This window comes from Neolamprologus multifasciatus, chromosome 5 (assembly GCF_963576455.1).
Source record: "Neolamprologus multifasciatus chromosome 5, fNeoMul1.2, whole genome shotgun sequence".
NCBI classification, from domain to species: domain Eukaryota; kingdom Metazoa; phylum Chordata; class Actinopteri; order Cichliformes; family Cichlidae; genus Neolamprologus; species Neolamprologus multifasciatus.
This window is the reverse complement of record NC_140443.1, coordinates 27,242,441-27,258,011: the sequence shown is the minus strand read 5'-3', so window position 1 is coordinate 27,258,011 and position 15,571 is coordinate 27,242,441. Positions and strand designations below refer to the sequence as shown.

At 36.7% G+C, this 15,571-nt stretch overlaps 2 protein-coding genes across 4 annotated transcripts; both read left to right on the top strand.

The window, feature by feature from the left end:
- Window positions 1-318: 318 nt before the first annotated feature.
- On the top strand, window positions 319-7,469 carry zmat1 (zinc finger matrin-type 1). Of its 3 annotated transcripts, none has more exons than XM_085160593.1 (7): window positions 319-466; window positions 2,864-2,970; window positions 3,080-3,151; window positions 3,376-3,508; window positions 3,647-3,934; window positions 4,528-4,618; window positions 5,013-7,469. In XM_085160593.1, exons 1-7 carry the CDS (start codon window positions 328-330, stop codon window positions 5,980-5,982), a joined length of 1,800 nt encoding a protein of 599 aa, XP_085016719.1. In that variant the 5' UTR covers window positions 319-327; the 3' UTR covers window positions 5,983-7,469. The 3 variants fall into 3 exon arrangements, with proteins under 3 accessions (XP_085016719.1, XP_085016718.1, XP_085016721.1); XM_085160592.1 differs by having other exon boundaries at window positions 3,373-3,508; XM_085160595.1 differs by having other exon boundaries at window positions 354-1,289; window positions 3,373-3,508.
- Window positions 7,470-7,569: 100 nt separating this feature from the next.
- On the top strand, window positions 7,570-15,427 carry cd8b (cd8 beta). The gene is made up of 7 exons (XM_085160623.1): window positions 7,570-9,369; window positions 10,394-10,750; window positions 12,412-12,495; window positions 12,656-12,745; window positions 12,933-12,966; window positions 13,130-13,178; window positions 13,259-15,427. Exons 1-6 carry the CDS (start codon window positions 9,315-9,317, stop codon window positions 13,146-13,148), a joined length of 639 nt encoding a protein of 212 aa, XP_085016749.1. The 5' UTR covers window positions 7,570-9,314; the 3' UTR covers window positions 13,149-13,178; window positions 13,259-15,427.
- The last annotated feature ends 144 nt before the right edge of the window (window positions 15,428-15,571 follow it).

The following is a 15,571-nucleotide window of genomic DNA, read 5'->3' as shown; positions in this document are numbered from 1 at the left end:
GAAAACACTGATTTCTTAGATGATAAAAAAGTAGAAAATACATAAATATGAATCAGTTCCATTTACATACTAAGGATCCGGGTCCTGCTGTGCATGCGCAGAGCCGTGATTTTAGATATTTCGATAGAAGAAGTAAATCATTTGAACATAACAGAGAGATTTTCCCATTGCCGTTTCTGATTATTCGTTAAAGGATTTTCATGAAAACAAGTCTTTAAAATACACAAGACGAAAAAATACGGAGGATGTAAATTATTAAAACTAGCTTTCCTGTACCAGGACTACAATACTACTGCGCATGCACGTTCAGGTAGGGAAAAAAAAAAGATGGACGACACAAGTGGCTGTACTTCGCTAACTGCGGAGTCAGACTCTCAAAATAACGTTGCCAGTATCCCTAACGCGACTTCTGTCACAGATGCTGACAAAGTAATAAACAATAAAATAGATAGAACCCAGGTTGAAGGTGAGTTGTCTTCAGAATGTGAAAATTCAGCCGTATGGCACCCTACCTGCTGCGCCTTTGTTAGCTTTTCTGCTATGTGGCTAGCCAGCTCATTAATCTAGTGAGCTCGTTAGCTGCTTAGCTAAATTTGCTAACGTCGGCTGCCTAACGTTAATCTGCTTTAACGTGAGGGGCTTTCAGAATTTTATAGCGGTCTCTACGAGCAGGATAGTAGAAACTATCGCCCCGAAAATCTCCCTCTTACCCTTGGCCCAGCTTGATGATTAAACCATGAACAGTTAGGGTACTTTTCCTTATGTCTCCAAAAGTTGATTCTGTTCATCTGGACGTAGCGTTTTCTGGGAGAAAAAAACGCTACGTCCAGATGAACAGAATCAACTTTTGGAGATTTATTTTCCTGGATGATTGAGAATGCATCAAGACGTTTTCCTTATGTCGTTTGCCTCAGAGCTAGTACCAGCAAGTTCGACCCCCACACGAAACGAAACAGTCCCTTTAAATGATTCCATATACCGGTAGTTAATGCTAACCGATTCGTCGACTAACCGGTTTTAGCAGCAGAAGCCATAAACTGTTAAGTGGATGACATAATTTATTTCATCCTACATGGGAAAGCTAGTCTAATTGTAAACTTAGTCTGAAATGTCGCCATTTAAAAAAAACCAAAACAATATTAAGGACTGCAAACCTTAGCACCTGAAGCATCATTGAGGCTAAAACTTAAAGTTGGCATCCACCTTTTTTGTGTCGGTTAAACTCATTAGTAAACTAAAACAGTGTTCTCAAGGTGAAAGGATAATAAATGGAAATGGAAAATCATTTGGTAAGTACAATATTTGAAATATATCAGTGCACATAAATTCTTCAGGAGCATCAGAGTGAGTACATATAGAGTACTTGTTTCAGTCTTTCTTGCATTTAAACACCTTTTAGTGTTTAATTGTCCTTTATATGTGCTTCACAGCACTTCATGTAGGATGCCAGTGTTGATACTCAGCACTTTAAAAGTAAACCCTCATCACCTTTGATTGCCTTATTTTCTTTTTCATAGTAATTTTCAGTATTTATAAGTATATCAGATTGTCCTGTAATTTCAATTAGAAAATTTTTTCATGATAAGCACCTCTGCAAGAGCATGTGTTTACATTTGAGACAAACGCAGATATTTTAAATAAGTTATTTTTCTGATTTAAAAAAAAAAACTACTGAAGTAAAGTAGTTAACAATTTTAGTTCTTCTAACAGAAATTCAGTCTCCACCAGTCATCATGTCCTATGATTAGTTCAGTACAGCCTACAACATCAATAATCTTGCCTAAACATTATTTACTGGTATCAGCACTGTACTCGTTGATTTCACTTTAATAAATTTCATATTTCTGTGTTGCAAAATGTCCTTCAAAGTTTTGAAAATATGAGCAATACAAGACTTTGGCTGAACAGTTAGGTTGTTGAAATAACACAGAAACATCATGCTCATTCAGTGTGGTTTAATGTTGTTTCTGGGCCACACTTTATCAAAATATCTGAGCAGATGTATAACAAGTTATTTCTTTGCTTGTAAAACGTAATATTTAATCCACCTGCGTGAGTGTCATCACTAAACTGTACTTTTTAAAAGTAAATCACTAAACAAGTATTGCAACAAAGGGTTAATTTGTCATCTATTTTTTATTTATTTAGGAATTAGTTTAACTTTTTTTTTATATGTGGGCATTTAAGTTGTCACATTTTTTTTTCTTTTCTTTCACGTCTACTTTTAGTTAATTGGCACTGAATGCACCACCAGTGAATCAGCTATTGCATCTCACCCAGAATCTGCAGAATGGAAGAAATCAAGTCACAATTTGTTATGGGCTAGCAATATAATATGCAGTATGTGTCAACATGTGTGTTGCATGCTACTTTAGGAAGTGTGTGTTGAGCGGAAATAGTTTTAGAAGATTAAAAACATAAAAGTATATCTTACTTCTCCCTCATAAATGATAAATAAACTTTTCCATAAGGGGAACGTTTTAATAGAAATATGTATTTAAGCGGTTATATTCACAACTCCCCAGTTGTGTAGACCTTTGCAGAATTAGCAGGTCATATTAAAATCATTGTAAATTTTAAATGAGATTTGCCACACTAAGGCAAAGCATATTGTATAAATTAACAAATTGCAAAAAAAATTAGTTTGTTTTGAAAAAGGACCATCAGATAGGTCAATATATGATGTAATAAAGGTTGTGTGAAAGTTAAATGTTCTTAAAGATTCAGCCTTTTTTTCTGGGTACTGAGAGTTGTATACTAAGTTGTATTGGACAAACTTTTCTCTTATGTGAATTTGTGTAATTTAATAGCGTTTCTTTTGTGCTTCATGTTTAAATAAGTTTTCATGTATTCTGCCACACAGGAAACAAAGCTGAAGAGGCGCTACTGAAGTGTCTCCTTACAGACAGTTACTGCCATGTGTGTGAGGCTGTGCTGCTGTTTAAGTCACAGCGGGTGTCTCACTATGGGGTGTGTTTTATCCTCCAGGCACAAATCATAGCACCGTAGTACAACTTTAATTAGACCTGCCATAAGTAAAATATTTTCTAATAATGTCTCACGTGTTGTCCAACTGCAGGGAAAGAAACACGCTCAGAAACTCAAGCTGTACCTGCAGACCAAAAAAGCAGAAAAGTCAACAGGCGCCCAGGTTAGTGGCCAAGTTTTCTTTTTCTGTCAGATGGAGTCTCTTGTCTGTGATCATGAGAACTGAGTGAGGACAAACTAATGTAAGCATCCAATAGTGAAGAATATCAGAGCTACAGTATTAGTGCTTTAATAATATTCCTCTCAAAAGAATATGAGGGGTATATGAAAGCAATCTTGTATTCATAAAATAAGCAGTTAATCGTTTTTGTTTGTTTTTTGCAGCAGACGATGAGTAATGATAAAGATAATTTCTGTGAGCTTTGCAACATGGTATTTAGCTCACCAGTGGTGGCAAGATCACACTATGAAGGCAAAGTCCATACAAAAAATCTTCGTAAACAAAGTCTTCACCTATCAGGCAAGTTTGAGCTCCGCGATGCAAAAAGCATTTTCTTGATGTAGATTTTGATATTTACACACAGTGAGGAAGATATGTTGACATTACGATTTCACTGTCAGTTCTGTTGAAATTGACCATGTGTCATTGCATTTATAGAGAAGTCTACAGAAGTGCATGCTTCATCAGGTCTCCAACAGGATCCTGATAAGTCTCAGCAAAAACCATCCTCAGAGGGTGTTGTGGAGCATGATTTGGATCCAGCAGTCACCAGTGCTACATGTAGCACAGAGGTTGATTTGAAGGATCCCAACAAGTACTGTGCCCTGTGTACTGCCTCCTTCACCAATCCCCATGTAGCCTTGCAGCACTACAGTGGACGCAAACACCAGAGGAATCAGGCCAGACAGGAGCTGCTCGAACAGCTAGGACACAATGTAGAACAAGGTAACTTTTTGCCTTTGAGCAAACAGGATAATACAAAGAGCGTTAAATCTTTCAGGAATTTAATAAAAATCACCACAGCAGCCTGAAACCAGGACAGAAACATCAACAAGAAAGGGAAAAAAAACAGGAAGTTCTGAAGGGAAAAGTGAAAAATCTAGTTGAAACATCTACATCAGCAGTGAAGATTTCATCCCAGCACGGGTGGGTGAATAGGAGATAGTCAAATAGAAGTTGGCTTTGTAGCATTATTACAGTAAGTATGGATGTGATTCAGATAGTCTGATTACCTATAATTCTGTGGTTTTGTTATTATTTATTATTATAACAATAATCTGACTTTAATCTGATAAGTCTGACTTGAGGGCATTGAATCAGGTGAGCCAGAATGTCAGAGAGTTTAATGAAGCAGTTTCCTGTTTTTTATTTTCAGCTTTAGGCGCTACAGCATCTCTTTGTGGAGATGGCATGAATGATTTAGAGAAAACCAGAATTTGTAAAACAGTAGAAAAATGACTTTACTAAATCTTTATTGGCCCGTTGAAAGTTGTTGGATTTTTAAAAAAATCTCTCTTCTTTCTAATCTTTTTCTCCAGGCAGTTCCTTGATGTGTCAGATGTGCAGTATGCAATTTAACTCTGTGGAGATGTACCAGGACCACATGCAGGGAAACAAACACCAGATAAAGTAAGTTTAAGAAGATAATGTCAACTTTCACTGTGTCACTGTTTTCTTAAAGTGTAATATTTACTACATTGCACTTCAGCTTACCTTTGGCAAGAAGTAATTATTTGTGATGACACTAAATAATATGAAAATAATACTGTTATAAATATACAAAGGAGTCGCAACCTGTAACAACCTGGCACAAATCAAGTGTTAGCTTAATTTTAATACCAAGTTGGTTTACAGGGAGTTTGTGATTGTAGAGAAATAATGAATTCATTTTGGGCATGTCATTTTCAAGCAGGAACCTCAGAATGCCTCTGTGGTTTACTAAGGCTATAATTTGTAGGTTTTGTAGGTTATAATTTATCTGATTAAATAGCAGCCTAATTCAAGTTTATATGTTCTTGCTCAGGGAGAAGAAGGTCATCGATCTATGCAAATCCCAGCAAAAACTGTACAGCACATTTGCAGATGAACTGGCTGATTACATTCAAGTTCAGAAGGCTCGTGGAATCACTCCTAAGACTAATCAGGTCCTCCCTCAGGATACCATGCAAAAGGAAGATGAAGATGAAGAACGGGAAGTATTAAATAGGAAGAGTATGGTGGAACTAAATAAACCTGTGTCCAACCTCCTTCCTACCTCCATTTCTCCTCATCAGTCCCACTCTGGTCATTACTCTCCACTTCAAATGGGGTGTTCATCGTTTCAGGGCCCACCCTTGCCGTCACGTGCCTCAAACTACAACTATCCTCCTCCAGTTGTTCGTAACTCAGGTCCTCCACCGCTCACTAGTTGGCCCATGAGAAGAAGGCAGAGAAGGTCAAGCTCTTCCTCCTGTACTACCTCATTATCTTACTCCTCCTCCTCCTCGTATTCCTCCTCCAGCAATAGTGAAAGTGACAGTGATCATAGTGAATATAGGCACAGAGAAAAGAGGCAGATTAAAACACCCCATAGGGAGAGAGTGAGGAGAGGAAGGGATGAGGAGAGGAGAAGGAAACGCCGGAGGAGGGAAAGAGATGATGACTCAGAGGAGAGAAGAAGAGAGCAATCTGTTGAGTCGGAGGAGGAGAGGAGCAGGAAAAAGTCAAAAATTCATGGCAAGTGGAGACGAAAAGAAAAAAAATCCCTTAAGGAAAACTTTAAAGTGGAAAGAGGAGATCAAGTTATGGACAAATTAAAGCCAGAAGTCATGATGAAGAATAGCAAAGAGACTGAACTGCATATTCAGACTGAAATTAATGTTAAGCAAAGGGAGGGTGAAGAGGATGAGTCCATTAAACCTAAATATAGAAAAGAGAAGAAGAAGGCAAAAGAGAAAGCAGACACTAGGACAGAGGAGGAAAAGCTGTGGGACGACTCGATTCTGGGGTGTTAAACTCTGCAGGAGCAGCTGAAGTGAACAGTATTCTGGACTACTTTTGGCAAACATTTATTGTAAGCATGACATTGAAATTAATAATAAGCTATATTAAAATCATTAAAAAAAAATCCTGCCAGCAGGTAGCAAACGCCTTTTCTATATCTGCTCTAATAACCGAAAAGTGTTTTCTTATACAAGTTTGCTAGCTGGCTAGCCATGTAGAGTCAATTTGTATGTGTATAAGAAATGAATGTATTTTGTTTGTATCTGGAGGAGATTCAGCATTAATTTTATACTATGACACTTTATAATAAGTTTGGTTTGTGTGTACAGTGAGTTGATGGCTGTAATGTTTAGCACTGTTTGTTTATGAAGTACTATTAACTCATCACTAAGGTAAATTTGATTATGGATGTGTGCATCTGGCATGGACTTGGTTGATTGTCATCCCTTTAGCAGTCTCTGGTTGGCACTGTTGAGCTTCATCCATTTCATCAGTACTGAAAATAAAAGCTCATAGATGTCAGAAGCTTATTCATTTCATTACTTCAGAAGCTCTCTGTGTGTTCTCACTCTCAGGCACAAAGGTTGAAATAAAGCCACTGACAACATGCTGTACAGAAGTTCAGTGTAAGACGTATTATGAAATGATAAAAATACAACAAATACTGCCTGGCACATGCGTTGCACCACAGCAGATTTAACACTTCATCAGTCTGCAGTGCACTGTGTGCATGTCTATGTTTTATGATTGTATTTATACAACCAGAAAAAACATTTGCGGTCATACAGGTGCAGACGTTCAAATGAGGACATCTTTACATAACCTCAGAATTCAGGTTGAAGAGCAATGTGCAAACTGAACAAAGTTAGTAGTTAAAGGAAACTCCAAAGGGAAACAGTATCACCTACTGTTAAACTATGAGCTATAAAGTGGGCCATTTACACTCCTAATCCCTACTGTCATTTTTATTTTTATTTACTTTTAAGTAAATCTTAAGGTATCTGAAATGAGTTATCAAAATACTTTGATTGGCCGAGCCACTGTTCCTCTGATGCTCTTGGTACGTCACATCTACTCAAGAAAAACAACTTTGTGTTTTTATCTTTTCGATTGCTTGTGGGCTGTATTGTTAAATGTTCATTGAGAGCTATATGTATGAGCCTAGATATGAAAGTAGTTGGTAGTGGTCAAACGAGCGAGTGTGAATTTATCTGAAAGGTTTATAAAGAAAAATGTTTAAATCAACATGCATGAAATAACTTCCCAATGTGTTTTAAATTTCAGTTATTAAGTTGGATGTTGATTGGGTTGCTGGCGCAAAGAAAAAATATGGATCATAGAAGTGACACAGAAGTTGAAATGGTTTAGTGCAGAAGTCCTACAGATGCTGTAAATAATCTTCTGAACTATGGTCTTGACATTAATTATCTTTAAAGCTCTGGTAATGAGAATGACACTGCTACATCTCTGTAATTTTTATGGATGACTTCTCAAAGAATACTAAAGTAAAAAATAAATAAAGAAATAGCAGAGCAGGCAAGTAAAACCAGAGCTTGGCAGCATTTGACGTAAAGCATTGAAGTGGAGAGACCAACAAAGGCTTTATAGCTCAGCGATGTGTGAAGAGCGCACATCTGAAGTCCCCTGAGATCTGTTTTCAAAGAATCTTGTTCCTCGCCTGAGTGTACAACCCCCATAGAACTTTAGGGTTCCCACATCCTCTCACTTTAAGATCCCCCACCAGACCGTTCTGTACCCTTACCCTTTACGAATGCACAAAAGATCCACAAACACCACATGATTTAAAGGATCATCATTATCGAGCAAGTGTGAAAAGGACATCTGTGAAAAAGAGATTTCAAAAGTCCTCTCTTTGTCAGAATGGCAACTTTAAAAATTACACATCAAACATTGCAGAGATACTGTCTTGATGTAGGGACAAGTGCTTCAAATCAGGTTTATCTCTGAATGTCAGTGAAACTCATAGTCTTCAACGTGAGGCATAGATTTGAGTTTATTGAGTAGATGTTGATGTATCTTGTCACAAAATGCAAAAATGAAAACGATTCATTGTGAAAAGCCAAACATACAATGGCTCCACATTTGGAAATGCATAGATGTCCTGTGTGTGATGTATGTGTACATATATAAAGTTTAAATACTATATCTGTAATGATTTTCTGTAATTTTAAATATAAAATCAATCAGTGGTTGTTGTTTTTTTTAAGCAATCATGAAAATAACTGATGGTTGCAGCTCTAACTGGCTTATTTTTCTGTTTCAAGCAATGTGCCTGTAACTGCCTGATTAAACTTAATAATGAGTCCCCTTAACAATGATGCTGGTGCAGTGGGACATAATGAACATAGTCTGCTGTTTTTACACAGCCAGGGGTCTGTAACTGTTAAATGCTTGTATGTAAGGGGTTGGATAGTAAAAATGTGAATATCAAAAAAGTCAGATAATATGAAATATATTTACTTAAGAACTGATTATAATATAAAACTATATGTGCACTTTTCAAAGAAGAAAAAATAATGCAAAATTGCTTGCACAGGCACAAACTTCACTGGTTTTGACTTTAATGTTTGTTTCATGCGAGTCTTTAAGAACTTTATGACAGGTGGGATACTGAAGTTGCCTTACACACACCATTGAATATTTAAATGTATTTTGTATCGTTAATCTTCGTATGCAATTATTTCGTTACAGAGTTTAGGTGCCATATGTTTATATTCCCTTTTTGTTCTGTGCATGAAGCTCTGTATGTGTGGCTCTGCTGAACTCTAGGTCATGCACCTGGGCAGAGACCACAGCACTGCAAACTGCTGCTCTGGAAATATGCAACATTTTTTAATTGCTTTTGTTTATGTGGGACATAGTGTGAGACAACACCACATTTTCAGCTGTGAAACATTCACTTTACGCCTCTATGTATGTTGGGGATGAATACGTTTACTTTTTTTCTTTTTTTAAAAATAAGATACTTAATATAATAGTAACAGCTGTTATCGTTGGGCTCTGTTAGTTGAACAGAATAAAGAATGGCATCAATAGGTTTTTTTTGATGCAGCACTTGTGCTGATCCTTATCTGTATTAGGCATGTGGGGTTTTAGAGTGTGCACGTTAAAGTCCCAGTGACTGGTGTAATGCTGTTATACCGTATCTGATAGGCCCTCTGTATCATTTTAGGGTGTTGCATTCAAGCCTCAGGGCCCTGTCAGCATAGTTCCTCCCATCATCTATGACAGATAGATATCAAGACGAGAAAGTATTAGCAACCTCCCTCAGCTAGCACACAAGTTACACACAGATACGGATACACAGCGACGGCCTGACAAAATGTTCTTTCTGTCACTGGCATGGCTATTGTTGACAGGACCACTTTGGACATCTGGTAAGACCATCAGCTTTGTCTTTAATCTCATAAAACACAAACGTTCTTGACGTTGCAGAGTCAGGTAGCTTACCGAGGGATGATGTTGTTTTCAAGTTCAACTGATAATGGTCTGATTTTTATGTTAAAATGTACATTTATTAAATACAGTCATTGCCGTAGCATGTGATAAAGAATGAAATGTGGCTTTAAGAGTCAAAGAAGTGAGCTTTGGTTTGTTGGTTTAACACTTAGACATGATATATATGAAAGTATAGATTATTGATACGGCTATGTTATTACGCTAATTATCAGCCTTTGAGTTTTGCTTCTATACTTTAAAGGTAACATTGCAGCACTCCTCTGTAGTTTGTCATCATCATTGTCTTTTTTATATTTGCATCACTCTACTGGGGAGATTGAAATAAATCAGATTTGTGTTGTATTGTGACACATGTAAACTAAATTAGTCTTGAATGTAACACAGCACTTGTATTTCATTTATTTTTGCAAGAACAGCATGAAGCAAGAGCCAGTAAGTCTTAACCTTTCATACAAACACAGTGTTTGACTTGCTGTGTATGTTTATATATTTCATAACACTATTTCATAACACAGGCCTTTGCATTTGACTTGAAAACATAGTAAGTAGAAAATGATTGTAAAATGCGAAAAGATGTTTTACCACATAGGCCTCTTGTAAAACATCACCTAAATGCTAAATCCACCATACAGCAAATCCAAAATGTTACTGTTAAGAGTTTGAAATATATACAGGAGATTTCTTCATATTTTCATATTTTATATTGGCAGTTGGATTTATACTGGCTTTGTAGGAAGCGTGACAACTTGCATTTATTATTACAAGTATTAGTATTCCTTTTCCTTAATTAACTGCACATCTTTACGGGAGGTTTGTCCATAAACCTTTGCAACGAATGGGCGAGGCAGCTTGTTATATAGTAACTCAAAAATAATTTCGGAGCAGTTTTTGAATGTGCTACAAATGTGTTGCTGAAATCTTAAATGTCACTCTTTTTCCTAGGTCAAGATTTAAAACAGAAGCTGCTGGAAGAAGAAGTCAGCGTTCGTTACCCTAAGATCCCAAGCAGTGAGACCATTGATTGTGATTGTGGCAACATGGCTTGTGACTTAGTCTTCTGGTTCCGAAGTGACATCAGTAGCAAAGTCCACTTTCTAGGCAGATGCAACAATGCTGACCGTACTCTCTATGGAGATAACGTGGACAAAACACGTTTTAAACTCAGTAAGAGGGGCAGTAAGTCTTTTGCGCTCCGTATCATCAATGTGACGAAAGAAGACAGAGGGATTTATTCTTGTGTCTTGAAGGACAAAAGTCTTAATGAAATGTGGAAGCCTGGGACTCTTCTACTGCCAGGAGGTTTGTATTCTAAGTGCTTCCTGTCACAGTTAAATATCAGGCTAAATGTGAAATTTTCAAAATATCCATCTGATTTTGAAGAGGCAGGTCAAGCTGATGGATGATTTAAGGCTTTGGTGTGTAAAGCCAACATATTAGGACTCCTACTTGAATACAAAAAATGTCTAATATTCCACGGACTCACTGGACAGCTTTAAAAGTGTGGCGCACTTACCTTGCTGTATCAGTCGAATACAACACCATTTTTAAAACGGTGAAGGTGCACTGCAAAAATGTGAACTAAAACAGTATGCAGTGATTTGCTACTTATTTGCAAAGAAAGAATATCACTCTTTGACAGACCTTCATTTAGATTTTTTGTTGTTTTTTTTTTTTAAATATATATGATCATTTTTCCAGGAGAAGCAGCTATAGAATGTTTAAAGATACCTGGGGGAGCATGCCACAAGTAATCATGTTTTGTTTTTGTTTGTTTTTTTAATAAAATTGGGTATGAAAAGTATTCCAAAGTCCATAAGGAGTAAAAGATGGAGCTTTTACAACTCTCTGAAAGCGTGTGTGACTACATATGTAGTCAAGGTAGAATTTCTAAGTATCTGAGGAAAATTCAAATTTGGAGATTTTATCATCTAGAGAACTTAATATCAAAAGATTCAGGGAATGCACGGAAATCTTTGTACAGGCGTGAAAGGGGTATGGAATGCCCGTGATCTTCATGCCCTCTGGAGTTATTGTGTTAAAAATGGATGTTTCATGGAAATCACTGCACGGACTCCAGAAACACTTCTGACAGTGAGTGAACACTGTTTATCGCTTAAAGCTGCACTAGAGAAAGAAAACTTTTTTTAAAGGTGTTTATGGCAACACAATCAAAATGAGTGTATATTTTTCAAATCATAAAAAATTCTGTTTCCACATTTTGTATGACATAAGGTTTAAGTCATTTGCAAATCAATGCATATTTGCATTTTGGAAACCAAACTGGTGTCTTTGACACAAGTAAACGTTGAGAAGTTCTTTTGTATCCTGGCTTTCTGCTTCTCTTTGCCTAGCTGATGCTGCCTTACTTATCTTTCTGAATGAGGCTTAAGCAGTAAAACTTTCTCACAGCATGGGCAAACAGAAGATATTGGTACACATTCAATAGGCCAAATGGGTAAATTCTAACTACAAATAAGAAAAAAAAAATGCTGAAAAACTGTTTGCTGGCTCAACAGACGTACAGATGAAGGGCGATTCTGTTAATAATCATGTCAATTGTTTCTTCTCTTTGCCATTTAGAAACTTGGTAGAGAATTGCTGCAACAACAACTTTTTTTTTTATTTTTTAGAAAAAAGTTGTTTTTTACTTTTCTTAATGGTGCTTCTGGGTGGCTTTGGCTCAAGCGATCAGGCAAGTCATCTCCTAATTGGAAGGCTGGTGATTTGATCCCTGGCTTAACCCGTCTACATGTTAAGAAGGATACTCGAACCTTGAGTTGCTCCCAATGTGTTCGTCAGAGTGTAAATGTTGGTTAGAAAAACACTTACAGAAAAAAGTGCCTGTATGTGACAGAGATGTGTTGTATAAAAAGCTGAATGCTTAACTACAGCAGAACTAGAGCAGAAAAGCGCTCTACAAGAACCTGTCCATTTACCTTTCTTTGGTCTTTATTTGACAGAGACCCCACCAACACCACCTCCTAAGCCAAAACCCAAACCACCATCCAAACCAACCTGTCGTTGCAATACAGGCAACTCCAAGGGTAAGTTATTATAGAATAAAAAGAATAAAAAGGACTTTAAGTTGTTTGCAGCAGTGCATAATTGAACATTTTCCTGCAAAATGAAAATTAATAATGATTGATTATATCATGACTCCATTGGGGGGGAAGAAACATGTACTCCATTATTCCTTTGTTCCAGGAGGCTGTGGCTCTATGATTCTTTGGCCTCTTGTCGGACTTCTTGGAGGCTTGGCTCTGGCTGTTCTCTGCACGCTGCGTTACTTCAGCCGTGAGTAGCGTTTAATACATTAAATACCGTGAAGTCAACAAAACAGCCGGACAAAGGTTCCAGAAAGACATGACCAGAAATGCATAAAATTGTGCTAATAAAGGTTGAGAAAATCAAATTTTGTGATATAGTAATGTTTTATTTCTAAAATGTTTGCTTTTTTCTTCAACAATATTCTCACTTACAGGTCTGCCAAGAAAGTGTCACCACCACTTTGCAAAGTAAATACAACATTAGTAAAAACAACTGTTTTTGTCTTTCATTTTATTTTTCGTCCATATGCACAAGAAAAATCAAAATTCTTTGCAGTATTTTTAAACTCTGATTCTGCCACCATATGCACGGACGATGCTTTAATCTCCGTCTTCTGTTTTCTCTATTAAGGAAAAGGCAGACGTTCTAAAAAAAACCCTGCGTCTCATGTATTTTTAAGGTAAGTATTACATATGTTAAATGTTGTCTATGGTTATTGAAACTAATGAAAATTAACAAATATTGCTTCTTTGATTGCAGTGACTGAAGTGCTTTGTTTGAGTGTTCTGTCCGGCCACGAAAGGCATGATTCACCCTTAATATCGGGTCTTCTAACAACATCTCGAGTTTATTTACGCTTCAATGAACTCTCAGCAAGAAAAAACATTTGCTTTTTCAACAGCAGCAGCAGCCATGTAACATAACGCATGTAATAATGCATAATGTAACTTAAAGTTTAAAGCCCCATGTTGTGTTTTGTATCTATAATCTTTCTTTCTGTCTCTAATCAGTGAGCCGCATTTAGCGTAATTTATCAATGTGGTTTTCAATTCATCAGGTATTAATGTGCTGTGAACTGTAATCATTTTTGATTTTGATGCAAACATCACAAAGTACACAAATAGACATACAGTAATTGTGCAGTTTTCTGCGTTTTTTGCTTTCTTCTGTACTTTGTGTTTTTCACATTATTGCAGCAGTTTAGACACAGAACAAAAAGCACTGTCATGTCGGTATTTCTGTGAGCATGCTTGTGTTTAATCAATAAAACGGTATCATTTCAGTCATTTATGGTGGTTATGAATGATCTAATTATCCAAAATGCAGCATTGCCTAGAAAGTAATGATACTCGGGAGGTATTTTGCAATAGCAGAAAGGCTTCCTGTCCTGAAGCTACAGGTCAAGCACTGTGCATGTTTTCCAGTGATAGGAACAGAGAAGACGTTCTGGCTTTGTTGCGTTGTATATCTTAGATGTCTGTGCCTGTTTGTGGAGAGGGCATAGAGGTTTGAAAGTGGGCGTTGTACTTCCATTGTCAATATTGTGCTTAGCGGAAGTTGAGTAGGTGAGTGACAGGGTTTGGTGTCTTCTTTTACTTTTGATGTGTAAACTTGCATCATATTCAGTTTCTCTTGAACTGCCATGTATGTGGCAACAAGCTTTGCTGTATAATGTTAAATTACAGGCTACAAAGTCATTTCATAGTAAGTCTCTTGCTTCCTTATTCACTCTTGTGTGCATGCATACAGATACACACACACATATGCAAACCAACCCAGTTACACCTGGGTGATTGAGAAGTGCAAAGACACAACTAAGTTCGCGGTTGATTGGGTCGCAGGGAATGTACGCAGCTCTTTCCTGTGTGCTGGAGCACGAGGATATACCGAACTATGTTCACTGAGATGCTATCGCTTCGCTCTGCTTTGAGCTATTCGTCTAGTCCCTGAAACAAAAAGACCACAAAAAGTACCACAGACTGAACCACAAGCACTGACGGAGAAAGAGGAGCAGTAGGCGAAAGACAAAGTAAAAAGTTTCTAAATTAATGCAGTAAAATAAATAAATAAATGCATGAAAACCTTAAGAGTTTTTAGAAGGCATTTCATTGACCAAATGGATTTACACACAGTAATAACAGTGTATGTTATTATTACCAATGTGGCTGGCCGAGGATGTTATACATTTAATAAATGGAAATAATTATACAAGAAAAGGAATGCGTTTGAATTCTTGTAAACCGAGGTAACACTGGTTGAGAAGACTTTTAAAAACACATCCTGTATCAGCACTATACAAAAGTATTACAAGTAGACCAAGGTCACAGTACACTGCCACCTTAAGAAAAGCATCGCTCGGGTGGAAAAAATATAAGCATGAGATAATCTTAAGACACAGCAACACAAATCATAAAGGTGCACCAACTCATTGGGTAGAAAACTTAATATTGTAATCTTTGTAGAGTTTGTTGTTTGTATTTGCTTTTAATTTTAACAGATGTATTAAAAACTTATAGAACCCTTACACGTTATTATCATATGTAAGTAAATTCATTAAGTTATGTGATGTATGCTAAAAAGAATGGATTTATTCAGCTTTCTGTTTCTAGATAGATTTATTTGAAACATTGAGACACAGTTGAAACTAAAGGCTCACAGATATGATGAACTGTAAACATTATTTTTCTGTTATTTTTCAGTTTTCTGATGTCTCCTTCATTTGTTTCCTGTAATAGTAGAGTCAAATCAGACATACATTTTTTACATTTACTTTTTATAAAAACAAAACAAACTTGTTTGCAAATTATAATGTTTGTAATGCTTGTTTGACCTGCAAAATAACAATGTCTTTGTGAAGTCTTGTAAACGTCCATTCATCCATCCATTTTCTTCTGGTTATCTGAAAATACACACAATTAAATTTTTTTAATGTTAATTTTTTTTTTTTTTTTTTTTGGGGGGGGGGGGGGGGGCAGCATAAATCATGGAAAACAAGTGCTTACATCCCAAAAAAGGCAATTCAATCCACTACTTTTCTTCTTAAATATTGAAACAGCCATAAACTATAACAGC